Source organism: Aythya ferina, assembly GCF_964211825.1.
Source record: "Aythya ferina genome assembly, chromosome: 7".
Classification (NCBI taxonomy): domain Eukaryota; kingdom Metazoa; phylum Chordata; class Aves; order Anseriformes; family Anatidae; genus Aythya; species Aythya ferina.
Window position 1 is genome coordinate 25,760,513 of NC_140302.1, and position 23,937 is coordinate 25,784,449.

At 42.8% G+C, this 23,937-nt stretch overlaps 1 protein-coding gene across 5 annotated transcripts in view; it reads left to right on the forward strand.

Annotated features, from left to right (window-relative positions):
* The window catches only part of SORCS3 (sortilin related VPS10 domain containing receptor 3), a 279,409-nt gene that overhangs the window by 99,632 nt on the left and 155,840 nt on the right, over positions 1-23,937 (forward strand). For all 5 annotated transcript variants that reach the window (XM_084526293.1, XM_084526297.1, XM_084526295.1 and 2 more), the window contains exon 3: positions 20,747-20,846. In XM_084526293.1, the coding sequence (XP_084382419.1) occupies positions 20,747-20,846 (100 nt within the window). The remainder of the gene's footprint in view (positions 1-20,746; positions 20,847-23,937) is intronic.

Here is a 23,937-nt window from a genome sequence, read left to right on the forward strand (position 1 = left end):
CTCTGAGCTTTTTTATGGAGCAAATTGTGGGAGGTCCCTCACCACCATTCACTGTGAAACAATAGAAGTGATGGTGTGGTGTCAGTAGCTGGCTGAGATAAGGGAGAGCACAAACGAGAGGCACTTTGACAAGTTGCTCTGCATATAAGATCTCTGTATGCTTGTGCTCTTCTTGCTGCATAGGTCTAACGTGTTCTGTTAGGTTTTGTTGGGTTTGAGCAATGACGTGTCTGTCACTTAATCTGGGAGCCGGTTCCATGTCTGAAGAGCCAGAGCTGGTCCAAACCTGGATGTCCTATCTGGCAAGAGGGTGAGGTTTCAGTATCTTTTGGTCCATCTAGACACCTTGATGAAGAATCTTCAACCAGGACTATTGATGATTCTGAAAGTTTACACTGAATTGCTGATATTCAGCTTAAAAATTCTCTATTCTAGTTCTAATTTTTACATCCAACCTTGAAGAGGCAAATAAGGGATTTTTGTGACCAACTTCAACAGGAATTGGATCAAATTCTTAGACCTGTAACAGACATATTCAGTCTCAGCCTGTAGTTTACCAAATTGTATACTTAATTATTTTAATCTTACCTGCAAAGAATACACTTCACTGGACCACTTGATTATTTGTGTACTGAGAGACAAGTTCTTGGGAAAAGTCCACACAGAACAAAATGTGATTAAAATCCAATTTTTGGTCAGTGAATTGAGTATAAATCTACTGCATTTAAAGGACCTCCAATAGCTAAATCTGACTTGATTTTGTTTAAGCATGGTTTTCCCAGCACTATACATAGATGAATTTTAGTAGCAAAACTCCTTCCTAATATTTCCCTATTTTGGAGCTATTGGTTATGCAACAGTGACAATGATAGACTTTCAGTAAACAGAAATTTGCTTTCATTCTTTCCAGATTAGCTGCTGTTGAAATACTGGCCTTCTAGAAGCAAATGTTTGTGAGGGGTGGATTGGTTTCAAATGCCCTTTTTTTGTAGGCAAAACGTAGACAATGTTCTTCATATGGAATCATTTTATTAAGGGTCGTGTGTGAAAGAAGGCAAGCCAAATGGAGTATTGAATTGTGCAGATATTTTTCTTAGTTTGTTGGAAACAAATATTGCAAACATGATGCTTTTTTTTTCCCCCCATAGAATCAATCTCTTTTATAACAGACATGAGCCATGTTTCAGTCCCTGTGAATCTGTCCCTGCCGTGCAGTTGGCATGAGAAGTGGCCCTCTGTGGAGCTCAGAAGCCATATAGGTGCTTTCAGAGTCCTTCAGGAGGGAGATGTGGATGTTTTCCGACAATCTGAAGCTCTACCTTTAACGTGGGAAATTTCACATTTCGATGTCTTCTGCTTTCATGGGATATTTGAAGCACGTTCACTGGAAATAGGGTCTAAATACCTTCGCCCTTGGCTTTTGTAGTTGGTATAGACTAAGACCACTTCAGGAGAGGCGTAAAGTTCAGGATAAAATCTGGAGTTTCTTGCTTTTCTAGTGGGCGACATGTAGGTGGTAATATTCACTCTCCTAAGGAACATTTAAGTCATTGCATTCACAATATTATGGAAATGGAAAGCTTTGCATTATTAGTATTAGCATTTTAGGTCTTTTAGACAAAGTTTATCCATATGTGTACTTTTTCTCAATACAAAGTTAAACACGGTCTCTTCGAAAGCATTTATTGTAAAAAGCCCCGAGCAGCCTCTTCAAACTCAAAGTTTGGTGCATTAGAGCTTTATTCTTCCAGTTAATGTCTGCAAGGATTTTATGCTTTCTTACTCCCCTGATTGGCACTTTTGAAAGGTCAGCCTCCGATTCCTTCACAGATCATCAGCAGTAAGAACTTTTTGCATATCTGATGTACAGTGTTTATTGCTCAAGTCGTGTGGTTGGCTGCGGGGGTCACGGGACAGTGTCTGTCACAGTACTGGGTGGCTTGAGGAAAGGTGCTGCTGAGAAAATGGATCAGGGACCACATAAACAGATTTTAAGAAACATATTTCCGGACAAAAACACAGGAAATCTTAAGATACTTTAAGATTGTCAAAACTTTACACTTAAGCTGAAGACCAACTCATTAAATTTAATTGGGCGTCTGTATTAGGTAGGTGGCTTTGAAAATCTTTCCATTTATATACACCCATTCTTGATTTTCTGCACAGAGAATATTATCCACAAAAATACATCCGGCCTCCAAATTTTAAAGCATAAATTTTTCTGTAAGGAATAAGGCAGATAGAGACTTTATTTATGGGATGGAGTAGATCTTTGGCATATTCCGCTGCTAATTGTATTTTTATAAATCAGTTAATAAAATGAACATTGCTGTCCTGATATTCTCAGTGGGACTCAGTACATTTCTTGCATGGGAGTATTTGATTAATGCTAATATTATCTCCCAACCAAGTATTCATACTCACATCTTTCAAATACCTGAAAAAGGACTGCTGGAGATGGAAAATGTGTTTGTGAAACAGCAACGAGACTTGCAGAGTACACTTGTTCTGATCTTTGGAGGCTAACAGTTTTTCCTGAAGAATGGCCTGTTGTTGCCTGGGACCACGCTCAGCAGGAAGGTAGGGCTCTGCATCTTGTTTTGCTGCTGGAGGTCCTTCTCTGGATTCTGGATCACCTGTTCGTTTACGTTGTAGTTCCCCTGAATCAGGGCTACGTGCTTGTTTGAGAACCCCAAAGCTTGGAAGAGGCAGCTGTGGAACAGGGAGAGCCAGGGCATCAGCAGTGCTGGGGGACACGTGGCAAGGAGAGGCCTTGGTGCTGTGATTCAGGAGCTGGGCTGGCAGGGCTCGTGGTACTTGGCACCTTGGCCACCCATCAGGTTGTGTGCTATGGGTGGTGTTCCTTTTTCATCCAGATTGCAGAGCAGCTAAGAAAAAAAAACGTTTTTTGTTTTTGCAGTCAGCTTTATCTTGGGAATGGAGTGGTATGTGTGTGGTATAACAAAGGTATCCTTGACCTGATCGCTGCTCTGGCACACCTATCCTTGGTGTCAACTCTTTCAGCTGAGAGGATAAGGGAAAACTGGGGAAAGTCAGGGTGCTGTTGGGGTGTGGTAACAGGGGTTAGGGTTACACCCTTTGTGTTCCTCCAGCCTGCAGACACTGCAGTTAGTCTTTTAAAAATCCATACCTGGCACGATGCCCCCTCTTGTTCTGCATCAGCTTGCACCTTCCTAGAAATAACTTGTGTTTGGACCATGTGCATGCTGGCATCAAAGATCCTTTCATTTCTCTCAGACGATGTTATTTTAAAGGGCAAATAATGCCCTGAGCAGGGTTCTGTTGTTCACTCCTTTTTACTGGTGACAGGTTGATTGTTTTGCCTGTTATTTCTTGTTTTCCTGTTTTTGCTGTTCCCCAAACTTTCAGCTGCCACAAAAACTCCCAAGTGGCTTTTGCTCAGACATATACAGGTGAGCTTTTAAATGTGAATTACTTGGTAGATAAATGAGGATTGGTTGCTGTATTTAATTATGCAGTCTTCTGTAATGTGTCTCCAACAGGCATTCATCTTGTGGATAGTAATTATTCTTAGCATGCCCATCTGAGCAAGATTATGCTTTGGTAATTGGTTTTGAATCCTATATCCATTTTATTTTAAGCAACACTCTCTTTAATCCTTCCTATCAATGTTTGGGGATTGAAGGTGAGGTGAGCATGTGGCAGGAACAAGGGAAAGATTTCTTTTCCCTTTGTTAGGATGCTGCCCAGCTGATATGGCAGACGTGGAGGGCGGGTGCTGGCGGGCACAGATGATGACAAATGTGGCTGCTGGCTCGTTTGTTCATCCCACTGATACACTGAACTTCGAGGCAGCCCAGGCGACATGGAGCAGGCAGCTTGTGCAGACCCTTGAGCTTTTGCTAGCCCTGGAGTTGCAGCAATTGTGGGGGACTCTCCCTCAGGAGACACAGGGCCCCACTGATCATACTGCTGTTATTTGCAATGGAAACTCAATCATTTCCAGTTGTGGTCTGTGCAGAGAGCAATGGCCTGCCATTCTCTGGCAGCAGGTGCTCAACTCTCTCTTCACGCTTTTGAAGAGGAAGTTATGGTCCTTCAGCTAAGAGCCTGTATTGGACAGATTTAAATGTAGCCCAGGAAAGCGACTGAGCTTTGCTTTTATCTTTTCTATGCTTATCCGGTCATGTTGGTCACACTAGCTATTTTATTCATGCAAATAATTCTCAGAATGTGCTTTTCGCAAAGGTGAATTGGAAGTTGCTCTGCTCATCTCCTCTTTCCTTCAGCGGGGAAGCTGAAGCAGAGAAGCTGATGGCAAAACATTCTCCTGATCCTGGTGAGTGCTTCTAGCCAGAAGTGATAACTCCTGGGGCCAGGGGAGAAGTGCAGGTGCTCATGGCCTGGTGGTTTATGGCTGCTGGCGGAACAGTGTATGGAAGCTTTTAGTATTACCCTGATGTTTTAATCTCCTCAAACTCAGTTCAGTGCAGCCTTTTTGCCACACAGTCTCCAACATGTCTGGGTACCTGCAGAGATCTCAGCTTTGAAAGCCTGTCTGCAGTAACCTGCTTATCTGTGCCCACTCAGCACAGTCTCACTGCTGAGCTACGTGGAAGGAGAGGGAACAGAGAGCCCCTCACTTTCACTAACCTCCCTGCCTCTGACCTGTTAAGCGTTTATGACCTGTTAAGCGTTAGACTTGAAGAGTTCTTCTACTGGGGAAACGTGGCATCTTCTGCTTGGTTGTTCCCTAGAGCAAAGGGCACTGTGTCTATGCAGCAGAGGTAATAAATACAGCTCTTGGGAGCAACTGAATTCACTCTTTAAAGACTTGTTGCTTCAACTCAGCAACAAAAAAACAATCTGGCATACTAAAATAACACCTTAATTCTGCCCTGGAGGCAAACGACCTGATAGCAGAGTACCCACACTGCTTGCTGCTTCCCCATGCACTGCACTCATGTCTGCTACAGGTCCAAGGCAGGTGCACCTTAAACTAGTTATCTCTCTAGATGAACCCGGGTGACTAGCAAGAGATCCCTAGTTCTGTCTGGAGTCTTAAAAGCATGGCAATTGCCTCATGTTATTACAAGTGTGCTAAGGCGGCTTTAATTTTGAGTGGCGTGGTGCAGAAAGTTCCTGGCAAGAAAAAGATAGCATTGTGCCAGTGAACTTTGCCATCCTTGTAGGAGAGATTATTCCTGCAAGGGTTGATATTTCGTTTGCAGAAAGCAATTTATAATTGTGCTTGCTCACACAACAGCAACAACAATGGTCTTGCAAAAAGAGTAAGAAGAAACATTAAGAGTTCATGTTTTCTTCTCAGGAGAGGTAAGATGGATGCAGATTTGAAAATGTGGATTTAGCTGTCCACTCTTAGAAATGAGATCAGAAAACCCTGTGGCTAGGGGGGAGGCTTGAAATAGTCTCAGTACAATGAAGCAATTGTCAAAGTCAATGAGATCCCAGTCATAGTGGATTCCCTGACTGTTCTGTCTCTGGGACTTGGCAAAAACTGGCTGGGCCTGGGGAGCTATTTCCTAGTGAGTTTGTCCTCCATCTGTCTGAAAAAAAAAATAAAAAAATTCTTCCCCTGTTCTCCTTTTCCGTGTTTTATATCTGTAGGTAAAACAAACTTACCAAGACAGAAGATGGATTTGAGATGCTGCTAATAGGAAGGGAGGTATCTTTCCCATGCAAGTGCACATCCACCCAGGGCTGAACACATGCTGTATGTATTAGGAATAATTAACATCCTGGAGTGTTGTGATGGGGATGATAACAGCAGACAAACCAGCATGCTCTGCATGTGATAGTCACACTGTCAGCCTTTAGAACTAAGCAATCTTTCATTTTTATTATAATTATGGCATCTCTTTAATTTCCTTGGCATAATGCACTTAATCCATAATTGTAAAATATGCAACTAGCCCTTGGCTTTGCTATGTTTTCGTAGTGTGTGAGTGATTCTGTGTTTTTATTAATTTTACTTTCTACAAGCTAACAGATTGTCATAAAGGAAAACAGAATTTCTCAACCAGTACAGCTAATAGCTGTATTTCAACAAAGGCCCCATGGTACATGTTGAACAATAACTACCACTTCTGTGCCACTTGCAGTTTTTAATTGAATTTCTATCCCATGGATATCATGTTGGAGCCATTCATCTGCTCCACTAAGTCTTCTGATATTAAACAAGTTCTTCCAAGTTATTACTGTAGTACAAATACAGCTCAATGGTTGATTTGCATTGCATATGCACTGCTTTGGCGTGGGGGTAATGTAGTGCAAAAGGCTTAGTTTCCACAGGCACAAGTAAAGGAATCTTATTATTATGGATGGAACTATTGTACTTTCCCCCTTTTTTTTCTTGTTGGAGTGGTAGAATCTGCTCTGCCTGTCTTGCTCAGAGACACAGAGTGGAGAAAGTTCTGTTCAGCTGGGAGATGGTCTTGGACCCAGCAAGAAGACCTGCACCTCGTCGGATCTTTGTTCATCAGGGAAGAGGCTCCTGAGAATCACTGCAGCACAACAGAAGTCCGTCTTCTTGAATTGTTCACCGTGTTTGTCTGGTGGTGATGAACAGAGGTCACAATGTTGATGCAAGGAGTGCAGAGATCAGCACTGGGGCAGAGCTGAGAACAGGTCTCATCTCCCAGCTAACCTGTGTGGGGCAAATTATGCCCTGTTTCGGAGACAGTTGCTCTTGCTTAGAGGCTGAGTGTTGGCAGTGACTATCCTGACATGAACTTGGACCAAACTGCAATGTGGTGGGGTCTAGATAGTCCCAGAATAATAAACATTTTCAACAGTGGAAGTGTGTTTTTTGGGTTCAGTATTTGTAACTAAGGAGACCTGGAGTTTAGACTTCACCACTTTCTCTGCCCTTTTCCCATGTTTGCACAACCTTTTTTAAAAAGTGAGTCAAAACATTGTGGTCTTGCTGAAAGACGTGATTTCAGCCTAACTTTCCTCCTGCCAAATTTAGGGACTTGTAAGTCTGATAGCTCGATACTGGAGCATTACAGCCCGTGACTAAATAAAGGCTCACTGTTTGCTCCTTACTGAAACGGTGTCGCTGGCTGATAGCGTAGAACAGATAAAATCAGGGTGAAGTTTCCATCCAAATCAGAGAAAGGGTCTGTTCAGGATGGAAGGTCTGAACTCTGCTCACTGGCAGTGAGTAAGGGAAAGTGGAGGGAGTATCTTTTTTTTCCTAGGCTGGAAAATGAAACATTAGCTTGCAAAGCACTTGATGGGAATTTTCTCAGTAGCTCTAACTTTGTAGCATCTGTTTCATTTGAACAGTAAAAGGGGAAGGCTCAGGGTTTGGAACAACAAATTTTGGAACAGCAACATGCTGAATGTTGAAAAAGACTCTCAGATTCAAAATTCAAGGTGATTTCCAAGCATGCTTCTCTCTCCATTGTTACCTATTGATTGGTATATTAATTATATCAGGGAGTAGTCACCTGTGAAGACAGTGACCCTGAACATCTGGGCTCAGGAGTTGCTATCTCCCAGCTGAAACGAGGGACAAGCCTGTCTCCTTCCCTGTTCACATCTGAAGAATGTGCTTGGCCGCACTAGGAGGGAGCAGAGAAGCACTCAAACAACTGAAATCTTCTTGGATTGATGTTGTACAGACACATAGAGGTTGTCAGCATCTGGCCTTCGGCACATTAATAAGCAGCTCTGAGGAAATGGGAGCACTGTTGCTAGTCTGCGGCTTGTTGGTGTGAGGGCAGGTCTGTGCCCATTGCAGGCAGCATCAAGGCTCCCAAGCTGTGGATATTTGCAGAGCCATTGATCTGAATTCTCCAGCTGCAGGTCACAACTAGGAGCCGTGCAGCCTCTTTTAAAAACAGTCTTGGAGTGTGAGTTCTCTTAATGATGTCTGGATTGTCATGAGAAAGTATTTGCTGTACAGTAACTTTTCAGTGTTTTACAATGTAGCTGCAAGTTAAGAAAGATGTAAGGAACACCTGGGCACTGGTGGTGGTTGGAGAATTGCTGGAATGTGTTTGTGTGAAGCAGCACCTGCCTGAGGATGCCCAAGAAAATGCCAGCAAAGGTGTAAGCTTTGCTGTAGGACAGCCTCTGGATCCACCGCCATTCTGCGACGTTCACAAGACAACCCTAAGTTTAGTACTCCCTGTCTGTATTCAACTTGCTTTTAGTTTTTGCTTTCCTACGAGCTATCCAGGCAGCATTTAAGAGCATGCAGCAAAATCACATTTAGAACCTGTCTAGAAACCACGATCTGAAAAACTCTGCCTCTTTATCTTCCCTGTAAGGTTGCAACTCTTATATTAGCTGGTGACAACAATTATTGATGGTGTCATTAAGGATGAGATCCCATTCCCAGCAATTCATTTAATATTTTTTCCTTTTTTTTTTTTTTTTTTTTTTTTTCCTGCAGGGATACTGATAAGAGGTGGCAGAATCAGATTCTAAAAAAAAAAAAAGGGGGGGGGGAGCAATGATGTGGGGGGTAAAAAAACACATGTTTATCATTTGCCCTCATGCGTGAGGAAGGGAGATTAATTCCTGAAAATATTTTGTGTACTAGAGTTATTAAAGTGTAATTTTTGTAAAAATAACGACTTGTAGCAAAAACTCATCATTATTTACTTGCTTCATCTTCAGCATCAGTTATGTAGTGAAGTATGGATGAAGAAATAACTCCTTCAGCTAGCACTCCCAAACACAGTTACTGTTGGCTTGAAAAGACAGCTGCTATTTCACCGTGCTACTCCGATTGTTGTAAATGCTTTGTTTAAAGCTTAGCAGCTGTGTAATAGATGCACATGTACATGATGTAATATCTTGTTCTGTGTTCCCTCTTTCAATAATCACAGTGCTTAAGTCTCAGTATGAACTGTATTGATCCATGATTTTAGCTCATTAACATGGAAACATTCCCTTACGTCTGAGTCGAGCTTAAATAACTGCATGTCTAAAATGGAGTCTGGGGAAAGGCTTTTTTTTGACTGCATGGGCTGTGGTTAATATTAAACACACACCTGAGGGGTATTAGAGGTATGAAAAGGCAGGGAAGGGATGAGCTGGGGGAAGTTTGGTGGAAGTTTTTTATCTGGCTAAGTCATGCAGGCTGACTCTGTGCCTAGTTAAGAGTGGGTGACAGGGCTGCCTGAGGTGAAGGTTGTGAGGAACATTGAACCTTCCACTTATGGATGTAATAGGTAGTTTATTTCAGAAATATACTAACTAAGGGTCTAATGCTAAAACACAATCAGCTGAGGAGTGTACTCAAGGCAGCGTGAATCCGGTAGGTTTCCTGTCTAGGCCCAATCCCAGAGATCTCCTGAAGAGATGGAGCAGGGGAAGGAAGTTCCTCTGAGCTGCAGGCCACCCATCACTGCCAGGACTGCGATAAGTCACAGAGATGCACTGCTTTCTCTACATGTTCTTATGCTCAGCATGCTCATACACCGCTGACTGACATCTCAGTCACGACTAAAGGCTTTTGTTGGAAATACTTGAGGCACTGTGTACACCTTCCTCTTTGGTACGCGTTTTATTTTCTTAACTGTCCTCAGAGTATAAACCTTTAGAGCTGTGCACAGACAAGCCTGCAGAATTGCCCCTGCTCCAAGTGCTTGATCAGAACCTTGTTGACTGCATGGGGCTTGTTTTCAGAGAGTTACTGTGCAGCCTGCAGGAAGATTCATTCCCAGAATGTTAAAGCTGATGTTAAAACAAACCACGTGCTTTCTGGAAAGGCAGCTAAAAAGGATTAGGAAATAGCTAATGATGAGCTGCCACTGCGTCCTAATTAATCACAGGCTATTGCAATCTGCCTGCTAAAAGATGGGTGACCCTTTATGCTGACATTATCCCTGGGGTCTTAATAGTGCCCTTCAGGAATGTAGCATCATGATTCATCTCCTTATTGCCTTTTGAAGCATCAGGTTGAATGAAGCATCAGGTGGAATGAAGAAAAAATGCCATATCTCTGCTGTGCTTAAATAATTAGACTGAGAGAACTTCAGTGCTACTGCTTTAAAACTGTCCAGGAGCTGTGAGTGAATCATGCAGGGTTAGAATACCATTGAAGACACCCTGGGTGCTTTAATGAGTTTTGCTCTTTTTTTTTTTTTCATTTTGTTTTGTGTTTTTTTTTTTTAAGCATGGATCCATGGATGCGGAAATGTGAACAACAGTTAGCTCATCGACAGGCAGATATCCTGAGTGGGACCGGAGCCCAAGCTCAAGTAGAAAGCATGGACAAAGGCCCAAAATATACTGAGTTGTAGACTTGAAAGCTAGAATAGGCAATTACATTGATGTACTCTGACCTCTGGCATAGCACAGGGCACAGGGCTTCACATAGTAATTCCAAACCATCTGTCATGGCTGGGAAAGTGTTGATCTCAGTTTACAGTTTAAATGTCCACAAGTGTGTGCATTTTTGTGGGAACAAAGGCTATCTTCTGACCTAGGTGGTTGTAACAGCAAAACATGTCACCAGGTGTAGCTCTCGCAAAATGCTTGCAACAACGTTGGAAGTCTGTGGCAATGCTGGATCCTTGCAGGTCTCCCAAGTCAAGTGCCTCCATTTCTTTCGCTGCTTCTCAGCCTCAGATATTCTCCCTTGTGAGTTTGTAGGGGATGTGCATTTCCTTGTGCTCAGTTTACTATTCCTTCATTAAAATGACAATCACCGAGCCATCTCCTGTGGGATGTGCAGGAGCTGATTGACTTTTCAAGCTGTTTCCACTTTATTGATCTTCTGTCTGAAAAAATTCCAACAGGTTTATTCTCCTAAGACAAAGTGTTTTGTGTTAGATGAGCCTCTGAGTGCTGAGCACAAAAGATGACAGGAAAAGGAGGCTTTTCTGGGGCAAAATTAAGCCTAAGCCAACTGTGGTTTGAAAGATATTAAGCAGTGGGGTCTTGGGGCACAGTGGTGCAGAGATGTTCCGTCATGTGCTGTCAGAACTGCCCAAAACTCACAAGCAGGTGGGCAGGTGGGTTTCCATGTTCAGCATCTGCCATATGGATCCACAATCATTTATTAGCCTTCATGATAAACAGCAAACTTACCTCTTTGGAAACTGTAAACACACAAACTTAGATGTCACTGTCTACATTTTGAAGACGTACTAGCTCGAGTCAGTTGTTATTAATGCTCACAGAATGTATAAGTCTTGCACTCACGTAGTGCTCATATGAAATATTTCCAGGCAGTGTAGCAGTGGTTTTAGCTGTGTTATGGGAGGCTTAATCCAGCTGCTGATCTGACTGTTGCTAAAGCCAATAAACTATGAAAGATGACTGCTTTCCTCATTTTTTGCATTTTTATTCATGTCCCAATATTTCCCAACCAAAATTCTCCACTCTGAGGAACTAGGAGAGGACGTAGCAGCATAACCTGGCTGTTTAGATGTGAAAGGGAGAGAATCCTTTTGGGACTGTTGAGAATAATCCTGGCTTTTATTGCCCTGGGACCATTCTGTATAACCAGGCCTCCCTGCAAAGCAAGTGATGCAGCCTGCATAAAGGCATTGTCAGCTGCATGATCCAGCCCGAGAGCTCCTTTTCTCTTGTGGATTATGATGTCTGTGTTTTGAGATGCTCAGAAACATTAGCATATAGTTCAGGAGGCTAGGAGAGTTTGCAGACCCTGTCACAGATGCTCCCAGATATTTCAGTGGTAACTGGAATAAGCCTGAAGGGATTCAGGGCTGTGCTGATTTTATGTTGTCCTATTTATTTGTTTCTTACTGAAAAAGAGCTTGTGCAGGGGACAGTTCTGGTAGGAAAATATTATTGCCAAAACAAGCCAAAGCCACAGCAAAATACCTGTTCTGAGCAATGTTGGCCTGAGACTTATTTGTGTTATTTATGCTTCTTAAGGAAGCCAAACCTGTGCTATTGCTTTGTCTCATCCTTGCAGGTTTGAAATTCTGAAATGTCTTAAAAATGCAGAATGCTCACAAATGTAAAACTGTGAAATGCTTGCAAAATGCTAGCATTTTTTGTTAACGTAGATGTTAGTCTACATTAAGTATATAGAAGGATAAGGTTTACTGACCTTTATTGTGTAAATTAGCAGAGATCTGTCAATATCGTTCATTCATCTAAATTTAATGGGGTCACATTGACTTTAACTAACTGGGGATCTGATGCTGCGTTACTACTTGTAAAACAGGAGCATGTAGAGGCTGTCATGTTGTGACTGGAGGTAAATGTGGTATCCTATCACTAGAAGAGACTTCTTGCAACATATGCACTCTGTTATCTCAGCTGCATCTCATAAGTTTTTTTTTTTTAATTTAAATTTAAATTTTATTTTCCTTATTAATTTGTATTATTACTTTAATTTTAATTTTCTTATTAATTTTCTTATAGAAGTGACTCAGGTTCACCCAGTGTTCCCACAGTAGTGCCTACCGCTGACCCCGAAACAGGCAGACAGCGTGTCAAAGGCACGTTTCTGGCCACAGCCCCCATCCTGGTGGTCACGAGTGAGCACTGGTGTTGGTATCTCTAGCTGGGAAACTGAGATTTGAGTTGCATATTCCCCTCTGAGTGATGTGACAGCTGTCAGACCATGTTGCCCAAAGTGCACAGGTCCTCTGGATGTTTGGAAGGAGGTCTCTGCTGTCCACATTGAGCACAGGAATGGAAAGTTTATTGGTGGTGCAGTTCCATAGTCTCCCCTCAACGTTTTGTCCAATCCATATTTAGGAGGAGTTTCAGTTTAAATACCCCTAATAGCATGGATGTGATACTGAACCTCTGCAACTTCTTCAGAAAATGGCACAATTAAAGCACTTTCCTTTTGCTAAAAATAATGCAAATTTAAAATGATTAGCTAGTTAAGAGAATCATTACAGAAGCATTTTAGCTATAGTAATAAAAGTGGAAAAAGGTCTGGGAAGGGCTTTGTTTCTAATTAATAATCTAATTAATATCTGATTAATTAATGAGGCTTTGTCGTGAAAGCTGCCTTTTATCTCTGAGGCTGTTAAAGTGTCCTCCAGACCCAATTTCTTGAATATGTTTTGATAAGGCCAGCTCTGTGCTGAGTCAGTCAAGTGGTTGGAATTGAATCAGTATGCTGCCTGATTAGGGATGCATAAAACACCTCTTTGGAAAATTAGAATATATCAGAATCAAGAACACGATAAATATGTCAGATTTTTTAGAACAAATGGGAAGTGAGTAATGATGAGGTGTAGCTCTTCAGAGCTGTATAAAAGTAATGCTTTTCCATAAATTTCACAGTAGTGAAATGACCAGAGCAGAAAGAGGAGAGACCTCTATGAAGCTAGAATGTCTTAGCTCCAGATCATATCTTTCATGAGAACTGAGTTTTTGTTTTGGGTGGTGTCTGCAGGGATGTGGTGTCCTTGTCTCAGGTCTGACTTGGCAAGCAGATGATTCGGATTCTTATGACCCTTCTGGAGCTCCTGATGTGATTATTATAAGATGCATATAGAATAGTTCATCTGGAAGGGACCTTCAAAGGTCATCTCATCCAGCTGCCTGACTTCTTTAGGGCTAAACAAAGGTACATACATACATATTATTAAGAGCATTGTCCAGACATCTCCTGAACACTGACAGCCATGGGACATCAACCAGCTCTCTTAAGAAGCTTGTTCCAGTGTTTGACCACCCTCACAATAAGGACATTTTACTTTGTATCTAGACGGAACCTCCCCATATGGCTTTGGCCATGGGGACAGTGCGAAAATACATAAAAATATCTAGGGTTTCTTGTTTTCCTGCTTTTGGCTGAGATACAATTAATTTTCTTCCAGGTAGCCACTATGGTGCTGTGTTTTGGATTGAGGAGAAAATTAATGCTGATAATGCACCGATGTTTTAGTTGTTGCAGAGCAGTGCTCATACAGCACCAAGGGCTTTTCAGCTTCTCGTGCTGTGCTGTGCTGCCAGTGAGGGGGCTGCGGGGTGCACCAGGAGCTGGGACATACTCCCCACTTTTTGGGGAGAAGCCATTTCGCATTTCCTGAGGTCTTTGTTTCTATTCTTGATTCTGCCAGCAAACATGGGAAATCTGAATCAAATTTCTCTGCTTGCATCCATTCTCTCCTCTTTGCGATGCTACAGAGTATGTATAGCACAGAGGCGTCCTCATATCTTCTGGCACCTAGTTCTAGAAGTATTCTCTTAAATGTTGTTATTCTGTGGGGCATGTCAAATAGAGTGTTGGTACATTACAACGAATGATGTGATCTAACTTGTGATCTCAGGCAGGATGGCTGAGGTCCTTCCCTTCATTTGTGCTGCCAACTCAGTGCAAGAACTTTTTCTAATTCATTTACCGTGGGAGAGATACCTCACCTTGTTCTAGCCATCTAACAGCTGAGCTCACGCATTGGTTGCTATGGTCTGCCTTTATATTAAATAAAGGAAGACACCTTAAGAAAGCAATGCACCCTCACCTATTTTAGGATGAATGAGTCATTCTCTGAAGTTAACAGTCTCTGTCTGGTTACAGAGGAAATACAGATAGGCTTGGGAAACAGAGTTAAATACCTGGTTCGAAGGTAGCTAAAATTAAGTTGAGATAAACCTCTGTGGTATAGAAGATATGGATTATTACAGTGGAAATAGCTATTTTAGTAGCACAATAGGAGGTCCCAGTTGTTTGTTGCTTTTGTGCTTCCTTATTGTGGGTTATTTTGCAGCAGAATATAAAGCAAAGCTTAGGAACAACTCCACCTGCAGCCTGCTTGCTTTGATCAGGATCCTAGTCTCTTTAAACGCAGAGTATTACACAGAGTATTTTGCAATAGGCTTTTAGACCCAGGTTTTATTGTTCGCTCTTGCCTGCTATGAAGTGTCAGAATCCATTAGTTTGGTTACTGCTCTCTACTTCAGAGGAAAGGTTTTGCCATCCTTTGGCAGAAGCAAAATGGCCTGAGTTTCAGAGCCACATTTAGCCAAATCTGTATCCCACAGTAAAGGCGTACTGCCTCTGATGTAGGTGTGTGACAATGTGCATATATATAAATATATTATTTATGCACGCATATATAAATACAATGTGTGTGTACATATCCTGCCTATATTTGGACACGTTGTTCTGGATAGTGATTACTGGGGTTATCGAAAGCACCCCCATGTTCCTATGGCACAAGAAGAACAGAAATGGTGCAAACACATGCTTTAAAGTTAATGCCCACTGTCACTGTAGGCTGAATATAGAAAAACTACATCTCCAGAGACTGAATTGATGCCCATCTGAGCCATCATTTCTACAAAGCAATGACTGCTTGTGTGAACAGCTCCCCTGCCTTGTGGGATGGTGATCAAAGGAAACAGTGATGAGGTATCACCCACTAGAAATGTGACTGATGCTCATATCATCTATGCTTTATTGCCCGTCAGTCCAGAAGTGTAATATCCTGTATCCTGTTGGCCAGCCTCTGAGGCATCCAAAGGCTTCCCAAAGACTCATATTGAAAAAACAAGAGAAGATACCTTTGCTGGAGGAGGGGAAAAAAAAAAAAAAAAAAAAAAAAAGCAACACCATATGCTTGTTTGGTTTGTATTTTCTTCCACACACTTTCATTACTGTTCTTAGTTTTCTTTAGAGGGGCAGGGATGGAGAGAGGGAGTCGTTCCTGTTAGTAGCTGTAAAGATCTTCTGGTACCATATTATGGTCACTCTGAAATCATGGCTGGGTGAAAACAAGCTCTCAGCACAGCAGATGTTTTGCTCTGCGAAGTGAAAGATTCACAGAGTACTGCTACTTGGATTTTCTTGGTTAAGTAAGCAGGCACAGCCCCCCAGGGCTTCCATAGATACCTTCCTTGTAAAATGTCCAGATCCAGACTTTTGTCAGCTGGGATTACCCTGGGGGATGATGGAGCTGGACTCTGTCTCTGAAGGAGCATCTTCTTGGTGTGCCAAAGCTTCAGAGAGGCCTGGAGCTTGGGGAGGGTACTTTGAGGGAGACGAAGGGAAGGGAGAGACAAACAAATTTTCACAAGCAACTGAAGTTTGTCAGCCTGACTTCTTGAGCTGTGCAGTTGGAGTCTTTGTGGTGTATTACTATGTGAGCTGGGTTTGAACGTTTTCCTGCAGCTGGATGCTCAGAGCTGTGCCTGCTCTTGTGTCTCATGGGATTTGGCTTCATGCTGCAGCTTTTCACAGAGCGTGAATAAGTTTTCTCTCTTTTTTTGCTGGCTGCTGGTTTTCATGAAACTTGTAGAACCTTTGTTCTCTAGGGCTTTTGTTTGTCTGTCAGACTGGGAGAAAATTGGCCAATGGGTAAAAGCAAGAAGTTGTTTGGGGGGCACAGCGAGACAGGCACACTGCAGGCAGACAGTCTGCAGGCACAGGAGAAGATAAAATGTTAATCCAGGCTGAGTGTGCTCCTGATCTGTGAAGCACACAGAGGTGGGATGTTCTCCTTGCTGAAGTGGGGCCGTGCCACCACGTGGCTCTCAACGTGGGGCTGCGGGTGCGTGTGTGTGTAGATCTTGTATCTTAGGAAAAAGGTTGATAATCTAAAATCAGACCCATGCCTGCTCCTTCTCCTGTGTGGACACAGGCAGTGAGAGTAACAGAAGCAGAGAGGAAACCCCCTGACGGGAGAGCTGGTTGCATGCACATGCTCCAGGAGGTTGATTTGTCCCTCCCAGTCACCCAGCCCCACCGTTTGCACCTCTTTTGCACTTGGGAGACTGATTACACTTTTATAGCCTATCCCCATAGCTGAGGAGCTAAGGCTGCAGACAAACGAAATCCCCTTTGGTCTACCTGACAGTGCTCTGAGATGGAAACCATCAGAAGGGAAGGCTCCTCAAAGCTATTGGGACAGCATCATCCTGCCTCTCCGCACCTCTGCTTCACATCCGCGTCCCTGGGATGAACAAATCTCATCACGATATTGGAGTTTGCTGGCTCAGGCCTGTCTGGTAGAATCACAGGGAAGCTCAGGCTGAGCACTACAGGAGTAAGATGGATTTTGTTAGCTCTCAGTGTGCTGATTGATGCCCAGGTTTGGTGGAGAGGAGCTTCTCCACCTGGTGAGCTCATTGAGCCCTGCTGTGCTGACTGTGGGATAGCAGCTGCAGGGCTAAAACACCTCAAGGCGTGTCGGGGAGATGGTACTGGAGTCAAACAGACGGTATGATACTATAGCTAGTTGGGAAGGAAAATAATTATGGGAGAATTTGCCATATCTCAGTAAATTATTTGTTATATATCTTACTCTTCCAAGGGGAATGCTCAGAATTTGGTGCCAGAGCATGTTTGGGGAAAATCACATTTATTTATTTGATTACACAAATACTATGATTTTGTAGTATTGGATCAAGTCTTTCTTCATCTTAATCAAGACCAGTGAAGAGATTCTTCCCCATGGCTGTTAGCTACTGCTGATAATAATAATCATAAAAAAAAACCCAAAAAACCACAAAACAACCCCCACAGCAACCTTCCCCCCCCCCCCCCCCCAGCAAACAAACAAACAAAACCAAAAAGCAAACAAACAAAAAAACTGAATTGGATTAAACAAAAGTTCATTCAAGACTGGACTACTGTCCCTTGAGTTCTGCTGCTTTTCACTGTGCAGTCTTTTTTTTTTTTTTTTTTTTTTGAGTATTGCCAGCAGCATGGTTTGCAGCCTGAAATACAGGATAGAGAGGACAGTGAAATGCTGAAATGCTGTAAGATCAAGGACAAGGATATGTGGGACAAAATGCACGGATTGAGTTTTTATAGGCTTTGTATATATAGCCAGAGCCTGTTCTGTGTTGTAGCAGTTCCTGTGCTACCAGTGGTTTAATAAGGCACGACAATTTGTTTTATGGAAATGTCGTGTATAAGTATATATGCACACACAAGTTGATATATGAAGACTGCGTTATATATAAAAATAAATAAATAAATGTGATGATGCCCTTGCAAATGATAGGACCCCAGTGATGGCCTAAGGGAACAAGTCAGAGGAAGCAGCTGGGCAGGGTCACTTAGCCATAAAGAGTTAAACCCCAAATTAAAGCAGGCATTGAAGGTGTCCCTCATGGAAGAGGGCTTTTCTGTCAGCAAGTCTTTTGTCAATTTTACACAACTAAAGCATCTCTCTTCCCCTCTGCTGCTTTAACAACATGCTTTGGTGTGGATGCTAATCAGAACCACAGGTATGACAGAAAATGAGGTATCCAGTCTACTCATATGGTTAAACGTCTTTAAGTACGTGAGCTAGTTTATTTGCAGTTAAAGTCTTTAACTGCAAAGGTGAGTGATTAATGTAAAAGATTGAAGTTAAGATTAAAAACGGAGGTGGAACAGTTCAGTTCCACCTGCAAGTCACATCTCTGAAAACAGTCAGGCTTGGGTTGCTAAAATTAGGCAACAAACTTTTCTTTTTGTGTGCTTAGTAAATACTTGCTTTCAAATTAGGGAATTTGGTGATGTTAGAAGTTTAGCAGATTCGATTATCAAGCTGTATACTTAATGATTTAAGAAGCTGAAAAGGCTAATTGTAGATGCCTGCTTTTGAAAAAATGCACTATTACCTATGCAGGCTTTCAGTTCCTTCATCTCTAGAATGGAGATAATATTTCCCAGTGCAGCCCTTGGGACTTTGTTAGTTTGAATGGATTAACACAAGACAAAAGCCTCAGCTTTTGGGAAAGTGCTATGGAAATACAGTATATTATTGTGATATCCTTTGAGACGTCTCTGTGAAGCCAGTGGTGACTGTCATGATAATAAAGAAAGCCTTAGAGAAGCTAACGAAATAATGATCCTACTTCCTTTCTAGCTATTCTTTGAAAGGGCAAATGCAATGAGTGATAATGGTTTAATGAGAGAGAGTCATTAGGGCATCCAGCCTGCATCTTTAGAAGTGCAAGGCATTTTGGGAGATCAGAAAATGACTAGGAGAATAAAACCAAAGTAGCTCCGTGAGAATATTAAACCCGTATTTGTGTTCTCTTTGAATGCTGATTGAAACCAGTGATCTCTTTCCCCGGCTGGTGGCTGGTACATGTGTACTCGTGCAAGTGGCTTGTTCGGAGCTTCAGCGACGTTGGAAGAGGGAGTCCGAGGAAGCAGTATGTGCTGCCTGTCGCTCACTGCTCTGAGCTTAGTGTTCACAGAATCACAGAATTGTCTAGGTTGGGAGAGACCTCAAGATCGAGTCCAACCTCTAACCTAACACTAAGTCCTCCACTAAACCGTATCACTAAGTTCAACATCTAAACATTACTGGGAGATTTCTGACCTGTTGGAGGCCTTGTGGAGTGCAATTGGTTGGCCTGGGTGGGTTATTTGGTTTTATCGAGCTGCTCCGATGGGAAGCCTTGCCGGAGGGGGAAAGCTGCTAGTCAATTTGTGTTGTATTGATACCTGGCGAGACAGAAGTTTCAGATGCTTTGTGTGGGAAACTGACATAGGAATACAGCATGTGATTGTGAGATGTTTCTGTGAAGCCCAGTGAGTATCAATACTGTACATTAGTATAAAAGGGTATTAAGTATAAATATAATAGCTCTAGTTTAGAGTTAGAGCTAAACCACAGCACACAGAATTTGTTTAAGACTTGAAGCACCCCTACTTGCTGGGTGTTCGAAGGAGGAAGCTTGCCTCAGCCCTTTTAAGGAAAGAAGCAGTTCCTCACACATTCAGGAATTGTGTTTGAAATAAGCACAACAGCAAATGTGCTGCAGCGACATCTTTGCTAAAACAAGCTTCAGAGGTTCTGTGACTGCCAGACTCAGAAGCCTGACACCAGCTACCTGTTTTTGCAGCGTGGCTCTTTGGGTGTCGTTCTGGACTGCAGTGGCAGTGAGGAGCGTGGCGGAGCTGGGTGCAGCCCCTGGCATTGCTCGGTTCCTGCAGCCACTGGAGCGGAGGTCTGGGGCTGCTGGGCACGGCGGCACTGCTCGTGCTGGTGCCATGAGGGTGATGTGGGCCTTTGCCCTGCCAGGCAAAGAACCGAGGGTTGGTCTTGGTGCTGACCGCTGCTCAACTGTGGGATCCTGGCCTGGGTAGTTGTTGATTTGTTCTAGTAGGAAAAACCTTGTTTGTTAAGAAAAGCAGAGTGTGAAAGCAGACGAGAAACAAGCAGGGCAAAGCGGGGTTTCAAGCATGCCCACAAACGAGGAGGAGGAAGCTACAGAAAACCCTCTGTGACGAAGCAGCTCTTTTCTCCAGTCACGAATGGGTAATGCCACCCCCAGAGCATCTGCTCCTCCGGGTGGGATTTGCTCGTGTAGGGGCCTGAATCTGTCTCTGTAGCTCAGAAAAATTAAATGCCTGGCACAGAGTAGGATGGGGGTGATTGAGGACTCAAGATGCCAGTTTAGGTACATTTTTATCTAGACGTGAGTTTAGCTGTTACAATTGTGAGCCACATTTGGATTCCTATCTCAAGTCGAAAATCAGCCTACTTAAAATTGTTGTTGATGGGTTTAATTTGGATTCTTCTGCTGGATTTTTCTGAAAACAGAATTTGTGCTAAGGGTCCCACACCTGTATGTGAGAGCAGAGCCTCCTTGAAGCCCACAGAGATCTCCATGAGCACACCACAGTTCCCCGAGTGCTGTAGGATCAATTGATGCGGTGACAGACCTTGTCCCAAAGGCTCAAGTTTTCTTCTTTTCTTCTTGCTACCCTGAATGAAGCAGAAAAGCTGAAGTTTTAAGAGTAATAACGCTCAAGCTATAACTTTGAGCATCTGTTCACAGTCATTTCCTGCCCATAATAACCACATAAACTCTTCTTGTCTCCTCTTTTCTCTAGGTCAACAGACTATGGCACTACCTATGAAAAGCTAAATGACAAAGTAGGCCTGAAGACTGTGCTGAGCTACCTTTATGTCAGTCCCACTAACAAGAGGAAGGTAAGGGAGAGCTATCGAGCTGGTAGCTATAGAAACAAAATTATGACTCTTTGTTCCTTCCGAGAGGAATTATGATCCTATAGTGGAATCCATTGGCAATTAATCGGAGCTTGAATTTGCTGTTCAAGTCACACTAGTGCAATTCCATGGTTTTCAGTAGAATTGTGCCTGTTTTACTGGTGGTGGGGATGGCGTCCTTAATCTCCTGCTGAAGGGGTTAAATAAGTAAAAGGTGTTTTTTCTTTTTTTTTTTTTTTTTCTTCATTTTTTTTTTTCATTCTTCTGACTCTTACACATTAAAGAAGCTGAACTCACACAAATGCTTCCAGGACTCTTGCTTATACTGACTTATTAGCTAATATGCCTGTTTGCCTTCTCTGCTTCTTTATTATTAGCAATAACAGAAAAAAGGCATTTCTCCCTGCATTTGATGCTTGTGCTTTCCCTGGCTTTGAGGAGAAGTTGGAGGTAGAGATGTAAATGACATTTTCATTGGTTACATCATATAAGGGGGCCGAAAGGAGAATGTGCTGGGGCAAGTGGGTGGGAAACCTACGATGTGATTTGGCTGTGTAGGAGAGAAGATGAGGTCACAGCTTTCAAACCCCCTGCTCCTGCTTCCCACATGATGCAATTAGTGCTTAGGCTGGCTCACAGAGCGCAGCCCAGGAGTTACTGCTCAGTGCCTTTTTGCTTTAAAATTATTGCCTGTGCAGATTCGAGGGAGGTAGTGGGACAAAGGTGTTCCCAGCTACCCCCAGAAATAAACACAGGAGGGCTGCAGCATGCAGCTAGCTGCTGGCAGTGAATGGAGCTGTTTGGATGGGGAGCAGCACGTTCTGTTTCGTCACTTCCAAAGGGCCCAGCTCTTGTCTCCCTCTTTAGGTTTCCAAACTTGTATTCTGCCACTCCTACTATTATTATTACTGACACTGTGTTTTCCATCGTTGGTCAGTCTACAAAGTTTTCAGGATTGATGTTTATTTCAGTGCATGCAATCTTAAGGCAGTCATAGCTCTGATTACTATAGGCAGCAATATGTGCTTTCGGGTATAGAGAGGAGAGCGAGAAGGTGGTGGTCAGGGGTCAGTTTAAATTTTTGTTGAGTGTAGAAATGGAATTCTCATAAAGACTGCCTTCATTTCTTTGTTCTGAGCAAAATGAAATGGGGGTGTTTCATAATAACTCTCCTGGCCTTAATACCCCTTGCCAAAACCAACGTGGTGGGTGCTAAAGAGTTAATTCTTGTTCGTTCTGTTTCCAAAGCAACTCTGCCCACCTGAAATCGGAGGCAATATGCTCAGTTACAAATCCTACGTCACTAGTGTAAAGTCTCCCTCACAAATTGGGGGTACAAGGGTATATGATTATCTTTAGCATTTCTCAAGCTATCAAGCTCACCAGATTAGTGGTCTTTTCTCTCTTTCCTCTTTTTTTCCTCACTAATAACACATATCACCATGTAGTGGCATGCAGAACTATCTTTACCCTCTGTTTTCTTATTGCAGATGACAATTTGTATTGGCTTATTTTTTTTGGTCTTATGTTGTTAAGAAATGATTTCTGGACCTGTCTGTCTTCCCTCCTCTCCTCCCTTCTGAAAAATCTTTTGAAGCAGAGAGGAGCTGTGAGGAAAATCCATAGGAAACCAGCTTTAGTGTGGCTGTTGTGGGAACAACTTGTTTTCATTCTTTCCACCTCTGCTAAATATAAGGACGCTGTTACTGTGCATGGTTAAACAGGTGGTTTGTCTGAACCCAGAGCTGACCGCTTTGATCAGCAAAGCGATTCCAAGCATAAATTTAGGTTTTTAGAAATTCTTGGGGAAGATGTCACTGTATTGGAGAATCAGGGATTTGTCAGATTCATTATTATCAGACTTATTTTACACCCACCCACAAAGTTGTGTCTGGCAAAAAAATGCACTTAGGTTGTAATTTTCTTCAGGTCTCTCTGGGTGAACATTGTTAAAATGGCCTGCAGAGTAAGCATCGCATTTTTACTGAGCTCCTGAGGGCAACCACCGATAATGAATCACAAAGCAGTTGGTGAATCTGTTTTACCCCAGCGGACAAAGTCTGGATCCCTTGTGCTTCCCCTCTGACAGCGGGAGTGCTGCCCAATGGCACACAATGCGGTGATGTCCTGTGGGCCTCAAAAATAAATCTCTGAGGCAATAAACAGCGGGAGAAAGATACCACAAGCAACAGGGCATGTGTGCACGCAATGAGTTGTGCAGGCCCTTTCCAGGCAAGGTATTTTCTCCTTAGCCATCAGATATTGGTAGGACCTTGTGTGCCTCGGCTCCTGTCGATTTCTGATGGGTTGCTAGCACTGTCTGCTCATTAGCGCTTAGAGGATTAGGAGTTACTTGGAGGAGGGGAAAAGCTTTCCATACATTCATTCCTAATTGATTTACTAGTGAGAAGGATAATTACCTCTCAGCTACCCTGCAGAACTACAGTGGGAATTACCTGTCAGATTTCTTTGAAGCCCTGAAATGCCTCTCTTCGGCTGTTAAATAGAAATTATGCATTCAGCCAAATGCCAGTTATATAAACATCATTTACCTGAATTGTGGCATAACCCTGGGCTCATTTAAAGTATGAGGAAAGAGGATTTAAACACTAGCTTTTTTTCTTTCATTTTCTTTTAAAATAAAAGCTTTTTTGTTTCCTTTTAATTTTTAGTGAGTACATTATAAGTTTTTTTTTGTTGTTGGCTTCTGTCATATTTCAGTGCTCAGTGCTGCCAGATTATGGTGGAGCACTGATTTCTCAATAACATCACTGTTACTGCAGGATTGGGGGATCGGATGGGACTGGGCTTGAAATGCAGGGTTGGAGCAGATGGATGAGGCACGGGTATAACCCAGGGGCTGGGAGCCTGTGTCATTCCCCTTTTCTTGGTCCTGAGAAAGACACAGCTGATGCTTCCTTAACCTGTATAGGAGGACATAAAGCCCTCAGGGATCTATTCTGCATTGTGGCACTCCAAGCATTTGTGTTTTTCTTACAAAGTAGTTTACTTTCTGGAAGAAATACTGAGCTTAATACAATGATGTGGTGAAGTTCTGGAACACATACTGCAC